This window comes from Rhamphochromis longiceps, linkage group LG10 (assembly GCF_057381845.1).
Source record: "Rhamphochromis longiceps isolate RC_006_pf linkage group LG10, R_longiceps_female_GT1.1, whole genome shotgun sequence".
In the NCBI taxonomy this organism is placed as follows: Eukaryota; Metazoa; Chordata; class Actinopteri; order Cichliformes; family Cichlidae; genus Rhamphochromis; species Rhamphochromis longiceps.
The window spans coordinates 26,671,705-26,691,750 of record NC_140566.1 but is presented as its reverse complement, the minus strand read 5'-3'; the positions used below and the strand labels follow the sequence as shown (position 1 = coordinate 26,691,750).

The window sequence follows — 20,046 nt, the reverse complement described above, 5'->3', positions numbered from 1 at the left end:
AAGTAATAAGTTAAACTCATATGGAAGAAATGTGGAACTTTTCTGTATGGCTTTCACTTTCCCATGGTGTTGTTGAGTAAATATTCACTTCATTTCCTTATTTGTGGATAGTTCTATATAGACAAGTCTTATAAGGTCCCTCCACAGCATTCCAATGAGGCTGAGGTCTGAACTTTGACTGGGCCATTGCAACCCCTTGATTATTTTCTTCTGGTGTAGATCTGCTGCTGTGCTTCACTCATTAACCTGTTTATCCAGTTTCAGGCCAGCTTTACCTGCCGGCCTCACGTTTGACTCTAGAACACTTTGGTATACAGAGGAGTTAATGGTTGACTTAATGACTGCGACGTGTCAACTTTGTGTTGACTTGTTCTTTTTGGAGAGAAACCATTCCAACAACTCTATCAACCCTTCCAAAAAGGAATACTTGTTCAGTCTTTCGTGCTAACTGAGGCTGATCTGAGATCTACAGTCTGACTTTGGGGTGATGTCCACAAAGTCAAATGTCTTCATCTGAATGTTTCCTACTTGTGAATCATTTTGCAGTGAGACAGTAATTCACAAGTAGCAGACACCGGATGAGCTTCGCATACTTAACCTCTTAATTCCTATGGAAGCAGAAAGGACATACTTAGTTTTTTGTAGTAGTTACTTAGCTTTTCATTATAATCCTTCTGTATTTTGACTTTTACACAGGAAGATTTTAAAAAAATAAATAAATAAATAATGGCAAACACACCTTTCATGTGACGTCAAAGAAAACATGATTCATCATAGCAGGCCACATACCAGCCCCCTGACTGGTCTGCGAATATGTAACCCCGCACACAACAATGTTGCATCATGATGCAGAAAATATTTCTTATAAATTTAAGAAAAATGTTAATAAGCACTTCCATACTAACTTGCACTGACGAAAGAAAAGTATCTAACATAACAACAAAAACATGGTTTGCTCTGCTTGCTATAGTGTGCCCTACACGTTTAAGGAAACAAAAAAAATCCACTATATTAATTAGAAATATGATTGTTACTGAAAAATGTTTAAAATTAGAAAATGAAATGTAAAATCCTCTGTGCTGCTTTATCGTGGGGCTAAACGTCACCTGTGATATGTTAAATGTTAAGAAATTTAGTGCAAAACATAACAGTTCTGTCCCACCTAAACAAATTGGTTACTTCTGTTAAACTATGGCTGACTGATCAGAAATGTGTCTTACCTGGTTTGCAGTTCTGTCCCAGTAAACACTAAATTGTCCAAATTACACAGACAACTTTTACATAAAGTACTTAAACACGTTGGGAACTATCTTGACTTTAAAATTCCTTACTTTTGATTCTAACCACTCTTCTTCTTCTACTGTCCTGTCTTTCTTACATCTTTCTCCATCTCAGAGTGAAGTTATCTCATACGAACCAGATTCATAAATGTGTAATCTAGCAGAGCAGGTGCAGTTTTGGTCTCCTAGATAACCTTTTTCTACTTTTGTCAGATTTCCAGTTGGTTACAGCAGTTTAAATAAAGACACAAGAAATTATGCTTGAAGGTTTTTGGTTTTTCTTTATTATTCACATATCTGTTACATACTTAAGGAATGATATCCGATGTCGACATGATGGTTTCAAGGTTTATCGGTGCTACTTAGTGATGGAAAAGGGACGTAACCTTTCATTTCTGTGCGCACCATGAAGGCCTCTCCATTTTTGGTCTCATCTGTCACCAGCTCAAGGATGCACTCTGCTACCTCAGGTGTACTGAATCAAAAAGGTACAGTGACATCAGTGAATATGCATGTACACATTATTATATCAAGTTATACAGATGGAGCAGAGAAACAAAATGTCGATGTTGTAAGGTTTATGACTGCTTTAACAAGAAACAGAAGAAAATTACTCACTTTAACACCCCAAGCTTTTCCACAAGCTGGTTGGCTGCACCCTTCAGGTGAGCAAATTGTCCCAGTTTGTGTTCGATTGTCGTAAAAAGTTCGGTTCCAACAAAACTTGGACAAAGAGCGTTGACCCGTATTCCATAGTTTGATGCTGCAGAGGCAGCCTAGTTAAAAAAAAAAAAATTCACATAATTAGCCTTCTTGGTTTAAGTAAAGCATAGCACGGACATAAACATTAAGTTACTGTTTGTTTCTAATCGGAGGCATTAAAATGCAGGTTATATATATTTCTCAAGTGTTCGGAGATCAATAGATGACTATTTGGGCATTTTAAATTGGAAAAAAAACAGCAGTAGGTTGGAGTTACACATAGAGCGCATGTACATGTTGATTCATAACTCTGCACTGAATGAACATGAGCAGCAGATTTTTGGACAACCCATTGTTTTTGTCTCTAATACACCAACACAGTAGAGTTTAAACACAGCCTCCCACTTTCAGAGGCTCGAAAGTAGTAGGATAGAGTAACATTATTTTAAGTCTGAGGCTTGTTTTTAATACTTGAGTGAGAATCCACTGCAGTTAGTGACTACCGTATTTTCCGCACTATAAGGCGCACTTAAAATCCTCAAAAATGATGAGTATTTTGACCTCGAAATGATTTAACTGGCTTCTGGCAAACCCCAAGACATGTTGAGGGGGTGATTTAGCCATTTAAAGCAGCTGTGTTGGCTCAAGGACACATCTAAAACCTGCAGGAAACCGTCCCCTGAGGCCTGGAGTTTGACACCTGTTGCAGTAGATACATTGGCATCTTCATTAATATCACACTCAACTGACTGCGTTTCGTCTTCCCATTGCACTGATGGGTGGACAGTTCTCAGGTGCCTGTGCATGATATCCTTTTCATGCACACTCTACACTCTGCCTATGTATTGTCAGTAAAATTTAAATGGTTCCAGATTTTGCTTCTTTTCTTGGTGTCACTCATTTTCACTACTATAACTTTCTAATATGACAATGTTGAGCAGGAGGGAGAGAAAGAGAGCCAGGGGCAACAACAAGAGACAACATAATTTACACATAATTGTGTGTATAATTTTATATTGTTGTTGATAATATAGAATTATCAACTAAACAACCCGAAGAGCCGGTTGGGAGCCGAAAGAGCCAGTTCTCTAAAAAGAGCCAGAATTTCCATCGCTGTAATGTTGGCCTCCTTCACTTGTGTCAACATATAATTGGACGTCACATTGAGAGTTTGCAAGAAATGTTAAAATCCACTTTGTTGGTGTATAGAAGAAAAGCTCTTATTGTCCATACAGCTACAGATCAGATACTACACGACCATAGCATCTTTCAAAAACTGACATTTGTGGTCACTTTAATAATAAATGCATAACTGTGTTCTATCAGATGAATGACTCAACAACATAGCTTTCTGTAGGGGGGTAGTATCTTGAGGAAGGATTTCAAAATAAAATAATGACACTGCCTTGACAATTCCTGGTACAACTAATTTGCAATGACACTTTTTTTTGTGTGGTTAGTCACTTATATGGTGATGGATGTCTTCATTTAGCTTATGCTTATTCTAATGAAGTACCATCTGCAGCACACCAACACACCAGTGTACAACTGGTTTTACATATCACTAAATCAGCCAGTCTTCATAATATCACAGGAACACTAACAAAAAGTAGCTGTTATAAATGATTTCATTGCACATATCATAAATCTAATTTAATCTAATGTATTTTATTAAACCTACTGAACCAAGGCACTGCCATTTAATTCAATAGAAGAGGATAGCTTTATTGCCACTGAAAGCAGAACAAATAACAACAAATTAAGAGTGCAGCTTCTAATATCAGTTGTGTGTGTTTTATTCGATATCCTTGTTATCCAACAGAAAAAACAGTAATCATGGATAACTACTTTTCATTGTTGTTTACTAAGACACATTACACAATATCCTAATATGATAATAATGCACATTTTCTGAGAGGGCAAGTTGGTACTTGCCCTGCAAAAATGTAGCTTTGCAAGTACTACCAGTAAAGATTAGCTTGTAACTTTATCATCAGACCAGCAGCTTCTTAATGACTAAAGGAGCATTCACACATGCTGTCATGGTCCTGGGTGCTGGACCTTGAGTTTTTGCTAAATTTTAAATTCTTGTTTATTATTTGATGCTGTTTCATTCTTAGTTTGTTTTTTTGTTTATATCTGATTTTCAGCACCGTTTGTAGTTTGCATCCCCGAGTTAGTTGGACTTGACTAGTTCCAGCTGTTTCTTGTTACCCAGCTGTTTCAACTCATCAGTTATGCTCAGTTCTAAACAGTTATGTCCTTTTATTACATTTTTGCTAAGTTGCACTGTGTTTTGCCTGCTTTATGTGTTTCTTAGGTTTTGGTTCTAGTTTTTCTGAACTTTTGTAGGACTTTTTGTTTTGGGGGTTTTGTGTGTGCGTGTACAAGTATACGTCTCACCTCTTCTCAATTAATTCTGCCTGATGATGCATACGAGTTGTGTCCATGTGTAGTTGAAGGCTGTTTAACTATCAACTATGCTGCGACAGAAACAACCACAACGCACAAGGCTAGCTACCTTCTCTAACTTAGATCATAAGAAACAGTGATTATTCACCACACCGATCAGATTTTTGATCAATTCCACCATTTTCACACAATGACAGGCCACACCAAAAAACACCCTGCACTTTCAGATGTTTTCATAATGTGATTACTTAATACAAAAAACTAAGGCAAAACTTGCATCACGCATGCATGTTCATAGAGACTGCTAGCTAGCATATCACAAGGCAAACAAATATCGTCTTGATGTTCTTGAACAATATCATGGGGAGTTCTTTCTTACCGCAACGGCTCGAGTAAATCCGATCACTCCGTGCTTGGTAGCCGTATAGACAGGACAGGTAAGAAAAGGGCCCAGACCTGTAGGACGGGTTGTATCAATCATTGTAAAAGATTAAAGTTTAAACCTGAATTTCATGACTTCTAACACTCTTGTCTGTGATCTCTCCAAGTTTCCATTAAACAGTATTTACCTGCCATAGATGCTATGTTGACGATGACCCCTCCTCCACCTCCATTCGTCTTGCGCATGTGCTCCAGCGCCAGGTAAGTCCCCCTAATAACACCCGCCTACAACACAAACTTTATATCTGGCGAAAATCTTTCAACTGTCTATGAACACTTGCCTGCATATAAAATGTTGTGAAATGAATAACAGGAATATTATTGTGACATTATTATGTCAGACCAATAACTGTCCTAGATGTCGCTCTGAAATCTTCAGCAATTAATCCCATTTGAGACAGAGCAAATCTAACACGTCTGTTGTGCTTTCAGCTTCTTACCAGGTTTATGGAGATCATATCCTGCCACTTCTCCTCATTCAAGATGCCGGCATTGTTGCACAAGATGTCGATTGCTCCAAAGGCTTCTGCAGCTTTCTGAAAGGCAGCTGAGAGAGTTTACAGGAGTCACTTAACTTTGCAAGAGTCACTTTACAACTATGCTGACCTTTCCCACCCACCTTTATATGAAACAAACAAGCCCAATTTAGCTGTTGTTGGATACAAATCTTGCTGTGCTTTTCTCCTCTCCCTTGTACTCAGTTTTTTCAGACCTCACTGACCTTGTTCTACTCTCCCTTTTCATTGAATGTGGATTTTCAGCCGCAATTAAATGCCACTTGCATGACTCAAGACAAAATGTCCCCAAATTTTGGAAACTTCCTTTCATCTGGTGAACATCTGCCGCCTGGAACACATACTACGAAATCACAGCGCGTTTGATCAGTTTCATGTGTTTCGGCAGTTGTTTACTTCAGGATGAGCCAGGGACCCATTTACTTTAGCATTTCCAGCTGTTTCCCCCTTTTCGGTACCTCCACCGTTCACAATGTTTTTCCAGGTTTGTGTGCTTTACCTTTGAACTCCTCATCCGATTCAACATTGCAGCTCAGGAACAGGGCTCGGTCTGCTCCATACTCTTTATTCAGGTCTTTAACTAGATTCTCTCCTTCAACTTTATTCACGTCCAGGACGGCAACCTATTGACAGGAAGGTTCAAGGACCAAGGTTCACATGCATAGTTATACAAGTATAACACACAGTGAAATGTAACCTGACACGTTCCTCGACTTATGCAAAAGGGAGGGGGAGAGAGAAAAAGGAAGTAGAAAGCAGAGTAGAAAGAAGTTGTCATCGAGCAGAAACGGGAGCTGGTATCATGTAAATATAATAATAACCACTGCAGCCAAGAAGAGTGCCTGAGAGCCCAGTTGTAAGTAAGCTATTAAGACTCAATTGTACACCGTGTTCCTGTTTTCCTCTGAAACAATAAGTTCCGTTGGAGCAGCCTTTCAACGCCTCTCTCTGTGTCTCATAAGCGAAGTTGACCCAGACAATAAAGTAAAGCTAGTTTTCGGCTACGAGCCCGACAAGGAACCCGATGTATTAGCCAGAGGTCCCTTTACTGTGGTTCGGAGCCTCTGACCTTCAGTAATAGTAATAAATCACACAGCAATAGTACATTCATGCAGTTGTAAAAAGCATGATAATATATTAAGTAATCCAAAGTATTCAGAATACGTTACTCTCATTGAGTAACGTAACGGAATACGTTACAGAATACATTTTGGGGCATGTATTCTGTAGTGGAATACATTTTAAAAGTAACCTTCCCAACACTGCATGTGTGTCACCTCTGAATGTGTGCCGTTTTATTTTCTCCATAAAACTCAATATTTTGCCCACTTTTCATCCACACCCAACCTTTACGAACTAAAAATACATAAACAACAACCACATAACAAATGCAGCGCTGACACAAAAACAGACACGGCAGGTAGATTTCCACATTTAATCTAAGACAAGGATTAAGATTAAACTTGGCAGCTTTGCAAGGTGTTTATTTTTTTTAAGTAAAGGGCACACCTACATGTTCAGACACCCCTAAATATACAGGCTCTTGCTGACTCCATCGCCAGCTGCTCTTTGCCCCACAGGCTGATTAAAAAATTCTTGGCTGTGGGGCATGAACAACTAAAAACACAATATAAAAGAAAACAGCAACAAAAAAATGAAGAAAAAAAACTTAAATAAAAAGAGAGACGTGTGCAACAAGTGAATTTCCACATTTAGTCATGGATTACATGCTGCTAGTCAAGTGTTACCAGTTAATGTGTCACAATTTGGCATGGTGTCAACAGCTTGGCAACTCTTCGACGGTTGTTTTGTAGTTGCTATTTTTTTCAACTAAAGGGTGCCGGTAAATGTAAATTAATATTTTCTACACCACTGTTTACAACAAGCGCACACATATAATCTCTCACTCACACACACACAGACACACACACACACACACACACAAAAGAAATCCAAGTCCGAGCTTAATCTTTACCTTAGCACCGTTTTTCAGAAGAATCTCCGTTATCGCTTTCCCTATTCCCATCGCCGCTCCTGTCACTATCGCAGTTTTACCGTCCAGAGCCATTTCAGCTGTTTATTAAGAAGAGCCAGGAGGTGGTCAGCTTCCTTACACACGCAAAGAACTGAGAGAATGTTAAATAGAGAGAAATTGGTCGCTATTTAAACTGCCCATCTGTCGCCGCCCACCAGGAAGACGCGCGGGGCTTCAAACGTGTGGCAACCGTGCGGAGGTCGAGTGAGAGACTGGAGGCGGTCAGAGTGAGTAACTGGTAACTGCACAGTTAACGACCAGCCTATTCATCCCAACTGTGCAAAAACTCTTCTCGCGGTCATTTTTCGATGGTGCGTGCAGCAGGGGCGTAACGAGAGGGGGGTCGGGGTTTTACTGGAGAGTACAGTTATTTTACAACCCCCAATGCCACTGGATAAAACCAGTGATTAGTCATGTTACCAGACCACTGTGCGTGGTGTCATTACACTCTCAGGAGACAATTTAATGGAAGTATATTTTAAGTACTGTATGGCTTCATAATGCTTGAAGGGGTATTAGGGCCACATTAAGAAAAACAAATATTACTGACCATTTTGAGACCAATGTTGGTCAAGTTACTTGAAGGTAATCAGTAACTAATTACTTTCAAAAATAAGTAATCAGGATTACTTTTTCAGGAAGTAATCAGTAATTGGTTATTGATTACTTCCTGAAAAAAGTAATTCTGTTACTTTACTTATTTGAAAGTAATTAGTTACTGATTACCTTTTAAAACATAAATTACACCCTAAATAGGTAATAAAGCAATAGAACTTTCAACCCAATTCGACTTTTTCTGCATAATCCATCATATAAAATGTAATCAAATGAAAAAGTCTCTTTTTAAAACTTGTTTTATTAGTTTTAATCTTTTAACTTTATGCATCAAGCAAAGATTAAATTATATGCAACATTCTCTGACTGGAAGAAATTTGTTTAACATTTAAACCTATTTTCTGCATATTGCAGCATATAAAATAAAATATTTTTTTGTGTTTACACTCACTCTTTCAAATAGATGCACGTAAAACACAGCAGAAAATAAATAAAATCAAAGCGGTCCTGTTGCTCTATTTTCACCTGTATAGCAGGAGTGGGGCAGGCGGCGGTTTGCCCTGGTGCAGGTATGTCGCAGCGGTCAGTGTAAGGATATGGCAGTTTCACTGTGAATTTCACATTCCAGTGGCAGCATATTTGGTGCTTGCTCGGAAGTTTAGGGGTTTTTTGCTGTAAAAAGAAGTTTTCTTCCCACGCAGTGAGCAGCGGACGCTAATGTTTTTGTCACTTTTTATGGAATCAAACTCAAAGTAAGGTCAGTACTTCCACGCTGTAAACGCTACACGCTCATACTCTCTCTCGCACCCGTTATAGTATCCATTGTTGATCTGCACACAGCTGTTGCCACGAAAGTCGTACTCGTTTACGTCATTGTTATGAGACTCTCTGGCAAAAAAAAACCAAAAAAAAAACAAAAACACCATTTTAGTAACGTAGTAACGCAGCGTGCTTACAGGAAAGTAACAGTAATCTAATTACCTTTTGCAATAGTAATCCCTTACTTTACTCGTTACTTGATAAAGTAATCGGATTACAAGTAACGCATTACTGCCCATCTCTGTTTGAGACTAAAGTCAAAATTTCAAGAATAAAGTCGTAATTCTAAGCGGCTGTATCCTCTACAAAACGCCTCGTATAGATGACTGAATTAAACAAACTGATCAGCTGTCCTGTGATACAACGTACATCCCCGATAACCTCGGCTCTGTTCACTACGCGCCATTTCATTTTGTACAAATCCACTCTTTGGAGTTTGTGTTTTTTTCCGTTTGACCAGATGCAGCTTTCCGCACCATCTTTTCAATGTCCTTATAAGGCTCACCACACTGTGTTAATGTGCTAAAAGAGAGAGAGAAAAAAAAGGTGCTAAGAGAGAAACCATTTACTTCCTTGTTACTAAAACCGATTCTGAAGTACAAGTTCACTAAGTCGGAGGATATACCTACCATAGCAGTTTGTCTTGAAACAAAAAACTAATCAGTCGATTTTCTCAAAATAGATTTTCAACTTTATTCTCAAAATGATTAATAATGTATTTTTTTTTTTATTAATTAATGTATTTATTTTAATGTAGGCCTAAAACTCCATCATAGGGGTGTGCTCAGAGGGGGGTCATGGGTGACACCAATTTCCCTGAAATGACTGCTCCAGCATCACAGTCCCTGGAGAGGAGTACTGTTAATTTTACCACCCCCAATATAACTGGATAATACACATGGATAGGGCCAGTGATTAGTCATGTTACCAGAATACTGTGCCTTGTGTCATTGCACTCTCAGGAGATATTTTGAGGTTCATAAAACTGCTACTGACCTTCCTGCTTAATGGACTGAACGAAAAAGAGAAAATATTTCAAGCGCTAAGCATCATCATCGTTATCTGCATCAAGTATGAGCAATGCGCCGCTTCTGTTGCAATACTTTCTGTACATTTGCAGCGGTTGTGACAGAAATATTTTGCCAGAAGCCCACACAATGAGTTCTACAGTTATAATCAACTTGCACAGTCTTGCCGTGTACATTTATGCTCAAAACCCTTTAAGCAATATGTGTCCTGAGCACGTGCGCGCGCGTGGATGTGCGACACTCAATATCGTTAGCTTCATAGCATAAGTGCCTAAGTCATTGACTTAGTCAAATGACTTAGGCAATTATGCTATGAAGCTAACGATATATTTTGAGTGTCGCACATCCACCCACTGCAGTAACCCCTTACAAACAAGGAGTAAACATGAGCAGATTGATCCAAATATCAATAGTATCGATGCCAACGCTGGTGTCTGATTGGTACCAACCTGATAGGATCGATACTTTTTTAAAATATATCCTTTAAGTTAATATGTAGCCCATATAATTGTGTTAAATAAACTTTTTGGAATAAAAATATATATATATATATATACCTCAATGTAACAGGGCAGCCCTTAGCGGCTGGAAACACAGTGAGACAGACCAAGGCAAGTGTAGTGGAACAAAGTATTTATTTGCTATATGGCTCTCCTTAAAACAATTAACTTGTCGAGCTTCTTCACAGCACAAAAATCCATCCTCTAATGACAACTGGCAGCCTTAAATATGTTCAGCTGTCACAGACTTAACCATTATTCCACTCTCAGGTAAATTCTTAAATCCCAACCTTCCACCACAGTATACAATATATCAATAAGAATAAATAAATACATAAATACATTTTCACATTTACATATTAATAAATACTTCACACTTTAATGTTACACCAAACCCAATATTATAAAAACCCAGAAACCCAAGCACAAAAAGATTCACCACACTCTCTTTACCAATGGTCTCTCCCGGAACCTTTAAATGGTGTCTGGACCCCCGGGGAAACATTTGCCCAAACACCTTGAAGAGGACACAGGCAAGAAAGGTGAGTAATCATTAACTTACAAACGCTTATTTGCAACACTTTTCCCTAGATTTCACACACACATTTGCATTAGTTTTCCTTATTGGTAAACCTTAATCACAATCTCAATCACCATTCTTCTCTCCTGACAGACAACCACCACATTCCTTGACGAGGAGCAGCTGTGCAGGATCTGAAACAAGGCCACCAACTGATTTTAAAATTCCCAATAAATAGTCAATAAATATTTAAACTTCTTGTGTGCAAATCCATGCTTAAAGTGCAATGCTACATAAAGTGCTTGATAAGGTGCTTTTAATAAAGTGAAAGGTGTGCTCCAAAGTGCTATACAGACAATACAATATAAATAAATGCAGTAAGGGAGTCCTCTTCCTTACACTCAAACATGCATTGTGATAAATGTTTTCTGGTAAGTGCCACATCTGTTTGATTTTAAGCCTGTAACACATTTAAACAAAAGAAAGTTGATTCCGAGACGGGCACATTTACAAAAAAAACCGCAGTTTCAAAGTACATGAAAACCTGAAACCTGTTTTGTTGCATTAACTAGAAAATAAAAATATGTGTTCTGAATTTCTAAATTGATAATTTGTCTCATAAATCGTGACACCATTTTTAAATCAGCGATATACTAAGTAATTAAAGCTGTAGCATTAGTGGTACAGAGTACTTCTTAAGCCGACCCCTTAAGGAAGCAGCTGAAAGACAAAGTTCTCAATACCATCAAAAAGCTTTAATTACTTAGTAACTCACTGATTTTTAAACATAAATCTACAAATATGATGAAGTGTTCTTATGGATAAATCTGCCGAGCAACAATGTGACATGAATGATTAATGTATACTCTTCCTTTGAAACTTGTACTATTAGTAATAGCAAGTGTTTAAGTACATCTTTGTTTTAGGCTCTTGCGCATTTAATACCAATTGTATGAAGGCTCGGGGGCTCCACATTGTGCTGGTTTTTGATCAAATACTCTGATTTTGTGACTGCTTCTTTCAGTCCTTTCTCATTTCATTCGTAGCCTTTAATCACATTAGTCCACCTTGCCGTGTAACCTTTTAGATAAAACCATTGTCTAGACATACTTGTGAGTGCAGACTAGCTTCCCCTTTTTTTTAAAAAACACATCTTTGTTTTGGTGACTTCCCTTTCACAGCTGACTGTGGGTGATAACTAATTCTTAATACAGAGACCCATGTGTATCTATGTGAGATCTGACTGCAGTGCCTTCAAACATATGGTGTGATATTTTGCAGTGACAATGCATTTTCCCTTGTGGTTTGTCATTTCGGGTATTGGCAGAGGAAGTTGATTTCTGTTCAGATATATTAGTTTATTCTACGCCGGTACAGTGACTGACTACGTCCCTGTCAGGCGTGCGTTTGTTTAAATAGGGGAAGAAAAAAGTTACACTAGGGGGAGCTAGATACAGGTGACACTACATCTTTGCGGTGTGTTGTGACACAAGTTCAGCAGCTCCTACAGTCAAATGGTTTAAGTGTCAGTCTTGTGCAATAACAAGACTGAAATTTGCCAGTGGCAGGATATTGCAGATCAAACACCCACACAGATTTTATATTTTAATCTGTTATTGCAGTACATTTCATACATTGTACAGAAGTTGAAACTCTTGCCTGAAAGACTTGAAATATTGTCATGAGTTAATCAGTGGGTGATGCTGAAAAAGTTGCATATTTCTTCTCTTTTGGGAGAACTAGGAGAGCTTCTCCATTTTTGGTCTCATCTGTCACGAGCTCAAGGAAGCCCTCGACGACTTCTGCAAGCCTGCATCAAGAGATACAGTTACCATGAATATTCATTTCCACTGCAAAATACTTTTAAAAACATAATGCCATGTGCACAGACATTTTAAGGCTTTGTACAATTTTAGACTCACGTTAACACGCCAAGTTTTTCTATCAGTTCCTGGTTGGCACCTGCCAAGTTGGAGAATTGTCCCAGTTTGGACTTGATAGAGGAGAAGAGGTCCGTTTTAACGAATCCTGGGCAGAGGGCATTCATCCGTATACCATAGCCTGATGCAACTGAGGCAGCCTAGTAAGAAAGTTTCTTTACATTTTGTGTAGCTCTCGATTCAATAAGGGGCTGAAAAATGGTCACAGGAGAAAGATGGTGATCGAGTCCACTCGAACACCGAAGAGAAACTGAGCTTTGTGACCTGCATGTTCTCCTGCTAGCAGCAACCATCAGATGATTGCCACACTGGTCAGAGGCATGACATGAATAGCAACAGTAATCATGTGTGTCAGGATATCCTCCACCCTGTTATTCCACCTGCAGGATGAACTGACGTTACAAAGCAGGATGATCCATGCAATTTCTAGTTTCAGTTTTCAGTTCTTCAATACCATGCGCTTCAGTGTATGGTGCAGTCCATTCCCTTGTGCATACCTTTGTTGCAATAAGTGCTTGGTGGAATTACTGTTGCCATCGTGTTAGTCTGGTCATTCTGACCTAGCATTACACTCACAACTGATGCTCGCTGATTTCTTTCCAGACCATTTTATGTAAACCCTAAAGTGTGCTGGAAAAATCCTAGTAGATCAGTTTCTGAAGTACTCAGACCCACCATGCCTTGTTTAAAATCACTTCAATCATATTTCTTTTGATGTCTCTTTGAGCCTCAAGTCATATTGACCCAATTGACTTTTACTGGCTGATTAGACAATGTGTTAATGAGCAGTTGAACATGCAAGTTATAGCAGTAGCACAGTTGCCCTAGTAGCCACTAAGCCCAACATGCAGCTTACATTGACTCTCCAGACAGTACAAACAAATTGAAACTGATTTTTCCTGAAATTGTGTCAGTTTCCTTACCGCAAATGCTCGAGTAAACCCAACCACTGCATGCTTGGTGGCTGTATACACAGGGCAGCAAGACAGAAGGCCAATACCTGTTGGATGGGTTGCAGTTCAAGTTCAACTCAAGTTTTCCTTTAGCAGTCAAAGTAGTCCTGATAGTTCAGGCTGTTCATCATTTCAAATGAAGTGACCACCATGCATGAAATGGTCTGTTTAGACGCAAATACATAAGTTTACCTGCCATGGATGCCACATTGATGATGACCCCTCCACGACCCCCAGTCAGCTTGTTCATGTGCTCGATAACCAGGTAAGACCCCCTAATACAGCCACCCTACAACAAAAGGCATCCATGACACTTGCAATCTCTTGCATATCTGATTTTGAGTAGCTCAATGTGAGTGTTTCTTACAAGGTTGATGCCAATAGTCTTCTCCCACGTTATCTCATTGAAGATGCCAGCATTGTTGACCAGGATGTCAATTCCACCAAAGGTTTCTACAGTTTTCTGAAAGGCAGCTTGAGACACCACAGGAATAACAGTCCTTTCAAAACCAAGTGACAAAATTCAAGCCAACAATAAAAAGACAAATTCATCTCTAGCTGTTTATTGGGAACTACAAGAACTGTTGCAGCATTCCCAATTCATGAAGCAACTTTAAGCTGACTACAGAAGCATGCCAACTACAACTACCTCCAGAATCTGATCAGCTTTATTAGCAGCCTCTACATTAGCAAAACCCCTGTGCTCTGGTAAAGTTCTGATGGCTCATTGACTCCCACATGAAGAGCAAGTAATTTCTCATGGTCTGTGGCTCCAGCTGCTGATAACTGCTCATACTGTGACTCAAGCTGGTGAGTTCGAGAAAAATTCACTGACTGGAACAAACTAAATCTACAAGTATTTGAAGGAAAGCAGAACACACACGCCTTTGCCGCCACCATTTACATTTTGTTGTGTATGCATGTTACCTTTGATCTCCTCTTCTGACTCTACGTTGCACAGCAGGAACAGGGCTCTGTCTGGTCCGTGCTCTTTGTTCAGGGTTTCAACTAAACTCTGTCCTGCAGTTTCATTCATGTCCAGGATGGCCACCTATATGTGCAGGACAACACATTAAGCATTTTGTTTTTGGTCACATCCTGCAGTGAAATGTTATGATTTACCCCCATGAAGGGTTTTAGCCACAGACACTAAAAGAGGTCAGGAACCTGTTCCTTTTCCATCCCTCCTCAGTGAGGATGAAAATTTCATCAGATAGAGTCTTCCTTGCATTCCATTCTTGCAAATACAACCCAAAAAATAAGTTACATTTCATTGCTTAGAGTTTAAAAAGCATAAGTGTTACCATTTTTAGTGAAAGCGCTATAATAAATGCTATTAAATGGATAGCAAGTTTCCCCTCCAACATCCACCTTCCAACACCACAAATACAGTAATTTGGTGGGCAACCAACTTCAGACCAGGGGGGACAAACTGAAGACAGCTTAATAAAAGGATGCAGTTCAAATCAAACTCATTCATGCTGACTTAACCTGTATCTGCTTTCTAACTCTAAATAGGCCATGCAGTAGTCTACTTAGAGTATTTGATTTTACTCACCTATGACTAGTAAAACTAACAAACTTATCTACTCTCGCAGTTACATGCTCATATTCATCACCACAAATTTACTCATTTATTGCAGGAAAAAAAAGTATTCAACCTCAGCACTTCAAAATGTGAAGCACAAGAATATCTGATCTCAAACACTACCTTGGCACCATTTTGCAGAAGAAGTTCAGCTATTGATCTTCCTATTCCCATCGCAGCTCCGGTCACTACTGCAGTTTTACCATTGAGAGCCATTTCAGCTCTTTCACAAGAAAAGACCTAGAGTAGATTTGCAAGGAAATGAGAAAATGTTAAGCAGAGAGAAGTTATGTGTTTTTATATGTTGCTGGTCATCAGGAAGCCATACAATTTCCAGCTGGTTCGAATACAGGGAGAGGCAATCAGAGTGAGTGAGTGCACCTGTAGGAGGTGTGGCTCTGCTGACTGAAACTTGGCCCAACTCAATAAAACATCATTTGTGTCTGACCCATACTCCGGAACAGTAGGAGGCGATAATGCTCCTTTACGTTGGTTGCCAACCGCCGTTAAACACAAAGAAGAAGAAAACAAACAAACAAACAAACAAACAAACAAACATCATTTGTTTGTTTACTGAAGTGGAAACAGTCTAACTTAGTACGATGTCTTTGATACAGGCAACACAAATAAGTTAAATGTTTTGGGCTAAATCCGTCACGATAAGTCACTCTTCAGTTTGACCAATGAAATACTTTGGAAATGTTTGAAATCTATTTTGACCTGACGGTCATAAATCTCTTAATCCCCACAGCCATTAGTGGAGCTGCATGTGGCCAGCAGATGGAGGTATGGAGCTGTGCAACTTTGTGGCCAGTGTCTCTGATCTACTGTCAGAAAAGTGAAAGAGAATGTCAAAAACACCTGATTTTCAGCTTTTTTCTGCTTTTACCTAATGGTTTGTTTGTTTGTTTGTTTGTTTGTTTGTTTGTTTGTTTGTTTGTTTTTAAATTCAAGGAGAGTAGCCCAATGTAAAGTTGTTGTTGTTTTAAATCACATTGTAAGTGTTTTTTTCTGAGGCCTTCAAGTGGCAAATCCAATTAGCCACATGCATTTATGAGGATTGCATTCAAATAAACAGCCTAAAGTTTCTTTTAGGAAGGAGTTTGAGCAGCAGTGCTATCAGCTGGTCCAGATAGCTGAGCCCACTCGACCGATATGACACTCCACTGGCTGGCTCAAATACTCCATATGCTGACTTTAATATTTAAGCATTAATGAAGCATTTAATAAAAGAAATGCTGATGAGTCAAACAGATCCATTAACAGAGGTTCCAGCACAACTAAAGCCCGGTTATCCCAAAGTTAGCTTCTAGCAGGTCATAGGCTGAAAGCCTGAGACTCTTTGTGGGGCCTGAGAAAGCATGAAGTTAAATTCAATCCCAAATCTGATACTAAGTCAGTGCAGTGAAGCAAGAGCAGCAGCACTCTGAGCTAACACTGATGTTAAAGCTCCTTAATATGAACAAGTGTGGAACAAACTGCATGGGAAAGCATCTGGTATGCAGTCTGTAGGGGTCTGGAAAAACATTCCACTACAAACAGAACTTATTATGAGGAGTCACAATGAGTCACTGATTAGATTTTTAGGCGTAATGGTCAATGAAGCAGGATGCTTTCTTGCTAATTTAGCTGCTTTTTATTGCATTTACTGCTGCTCTGCTGCTCTGCAGGAGACACAGGAGTGGTTATTGTCATCAAAGGTCAAGAAGCTGTCTGATTAGTTTTATTCAGTGCCAGGCAGAGAAAGCAGGTTTAAGCACGCATGATAGTATGCATATACAGTGTATTAGTCATACTTATAAATACTGAGCCACATACTGAGCTGTGTGCGTGTGTGTGTGTGTGTGCGCGCGTGCTCAGGACACATATTGCTTAAAGGGTTTTGAGCATAAACGTACACGGCAAGACTGTGCAAGTTGATTATAACTGTAGAACTCATTGTGTGGGCTTCTGGCAAAATATTTCTGTCACAACCGCTGCAAATGTACAGAAAGTATTGCAACAGAAGCGGCGCATTGCTCATACTTGATGCAGATAACGATGATGATGCTTAGCGCTTGAAATATTTTCTCTTTTTCGTTCAGTCCATTAAGCAGGAAGGTCAGTAGCCGATACAGTTTTATGAACTGTATCACTTTTGTTTTTGCAGCTCCAGCAACACACATAATTGCTGTTAGGGCAGCGTGGGAACCTCAAGTATTAATGCGATGTGACTCAACAGCCGTCCTGAACTGAACAGCAGCTCAAAGAAAGCAGTTTTTACAGCGCGGATAGTCTGCATCCTTGTGTCAGTGAGGTATGTGCTTTTTTAGGAATTTAAGTGAACTAGTGATGCCATTAATGACCCCATTATATAAGAATACTTTTGTCACGGCTCTGTTTCATATATCTATGATAGATATTCTAAAATGTTCGAATGAAATGCTTCTGGTTTTCAATCATTTTATGCAAAAAGGAGTTTTTAAAAGAAACCATGTAGAAAGATCAAGCCTGGAATTGGAAACAGCTGGAATACCAGCATCACTCTCCACACTGAAGTAGATCTCACATCACTGATGAAGAAGTCCCTGCTCAACTGGCACCATCAAGCTCGACTGGAATTTGCAGCTGCCCACGTAGACGAGCCAAATGTGGAGTAAAGGTGAGGCTTTCAAAACTTGTAAAACTATGCCAACTGTCAAGGGTCATGCTGGTAGCTGAGGCACTCTGTTAAAGGTAAAGCAATTAAAAGAATTTCTCTTTTTTTATTGAATTTCTTCGCCCTACTGAGGAGCATCTGTTGATATGCATCAGAGCCAGCACCTCATTTTTTGTCTTTTTATTAATGGTGGTGGCAGCGTCATGCTCTGGGGCTATTTTGCTGCCAGTTGTTCTGGTACACTATACAAAGTGGGTGGTATTGTGAAGAAGGAGAACTACCTCCAAATTCTTCAACGTCACCTCAGATGAACAGCTAGATGGTTGAAGCTTGAACACATCTGGGTGCTCCAACAGGACGATGGTCCCAAACGCACATCAAAACTGGATTTGAACAGATAAAGAAGGCTAACATCAAGATTCTGGAATGAAAATTCTTTAATATACTTAAAAGTCGAATCTGTGCCAGGAAGCCAAGACTTTTTAAATTAACTCTGATAATCTGCCAATAAAAGTGGTCAAATATCCAGCCAGAATTATGCCAGCAGCGTGTTGATGGCCACTAAAAGCATCTGGTCAAGAAGCTATTCAGCCAAGGAACATTAGTGGTATTTATCCTCTAAGGGACATTTAACAATATATTAGTGGGAGTGTATGTACAGATTTCTGTATATATACTTTTTAACCTGTGTGGATGAGGAAAACACACAAAATAAATTCAAACTTGTGCACCCAGTTCTTGTTTTTTAAAGTAATTAAAACTGTAAACTAATTCCACGCTGGAAATCATTAAAAGATCAAAATTACCATGACATTCATGCCCATGATAAATATATAAATTTATGACACCGCTGTACATCATAATGCAGCATGTCTCATTTTGGTGTGGAGAGGTTTGCAGAGCTCTGGTCCTGACCTGCCACTAGGTGGAGCAGAGAGTTGATAGCAGCGGTGGCCTCATGGTGATTGATTGCCTGTTTCAGTGAAGTCATTTCGTCAGTTTTTTGTAACCATAAACACACGGAAGATATCAGTTGCTTCGACATTCAGACTCCTAACTTCTACCGTTCACAGAAATTATAAAACATGAGTTTTATACTTATCCAGTGCTTTAAAGATTACTTTTTCTCCTTCTATTTCTTTTTTTGATAGGGTCTGCTTTATTGGCTGAACTGTAAGAAACAACAATCATGAGACCAGCACCTGATGTAAAGATCAAACTTTAAGACTGACGGGGCATATTTTGCTAAAATTGCTCCACTTTTGTATTTTCAATATTACATTCCTGCCTTTCGTCAGACCCCAGGCACACACATTGTTTGTGATATTCATTCTTGTAGCAGGAATCATTATGTTTTGGGGGTTGTCTATAGATCTGTCCCATTCATAAACGCCATTGGACTGAATTTAGCACAGATGTTCACTAAGACTGAAAGGAGATCTAACTCAACTTTACAGGTAAACATGAAATAGCATGAAATTAAGTGATGACATTAAATATATCTAAGAGGGTTAAAGTTCATCACCACTGTAGATTCATGATGTTTGAAAGAAAACTGCAATAATTCTGCTTATTATTTAGCACCATACTTAGAGTTTGCGATCATACTTTGGTGGGATGCTGAAATAGTGACACTAATCTTTAATGCCCGCGTATTAAATTCCTCCTAAGCCTCCACCATATTATGAGTCAGGACAGTAATGGATGTAAACTGCAACTTCACTGCTGGAGGCATGCAACCGCAAGACGATAATTACAGTTTTGTCTCTCTGCTGCCGGGAGCCTTGGCGAGAGGTGTAAGTGTCATATCCTTTATTGCCTGAATCTTTTTTATTTTGTTTTTTAAACTAAATAAATTAAATAATTAAATAAAAAAAATTTAAAAATTGATTTGACAGTGAAGGTGTTTCTCTTCAGCATCTTCCAATCACTGTCAGCGTAAAGTTAGCAAATCTGGGCTGTGAGTCATATATGGAAATTGTGCTTTATCTGTACAGAAGGTGCTCAGCTTGTGTCAAGTTTTAATTAAAATAAATACACTCGACTCTGATAAGAATTCTGCTTGTCTGAACACCTTTTCAAACTTTTCAGTACCCTGCTAGCCCTGACATGAAGTCTGC

The 20,046-nt window shown here is 39.1% G+C and overlaps 2 protein-coding genes across 2 annotated transcripts; both read right to left on the bottom strand.

The window, feature by feature from the left end:
• Positions 1-1,541: 1,541 nt before the first annotated feature.
• Positions 1,542-7,601, bottom strand: LOC146661034 (15-hydroxyprostaglandin dehydrogenase [NAD(+)]-like). Its single transcript, XM_085421139.1, has 7 exons — positions 7,326-7,601; positions 5,850-5,973; positions 5,276-5,382; positions 4,964-5,060; positions 4,774-4,850; positions 1,899-2,056; positions 1,542-1,755 (listed from the first exon to the last, which is right to left on the bottom strand). The coding sequence occupies exons 1-7, from the start codon at positions 7,416-7,418 to the stop codon at positions 1,623-1,625; spliced, it is 789 nt and encodes a 262-aa protein (XP_085277265.1). The 5' UTR covers positions 7,419-7,601; the 3' UTR covers positions 1,542-1,622.
• Positions 7,602-12,453: 4,852 nt separating this feature from the next.
• Positions 12,454-15,537, bottom strand: LOC146661033 (15-hydroxyprostaglandin dehydrogenase [NAD(+)]-like). Its single transcript, XM_085421140.1, has 7 exons — positions 15,412-15,537; positions 14,628-14,751; positions 14,068-14,174; positions 13,893-13,989; positions 13,671-13,747; positions 12,730-12,887; positions 12,454-12,617 (listed from the first exon to the last, which is right to left on the bottom strand). Exons 1-7 carry the CDS (start codon positions 15,502-15,504, stop codon positions 12,494-12,496), a joined length of 780 nt encoding a protein of 259 aa, XP_085277266.1. The 5' UTR covers positions 15,505-15,537; the 3' UTR covers positions 12,454-12,493.
• Between the last annotated feature and the right edge of the window lie 4,509 nt (positions 15,538-20,046).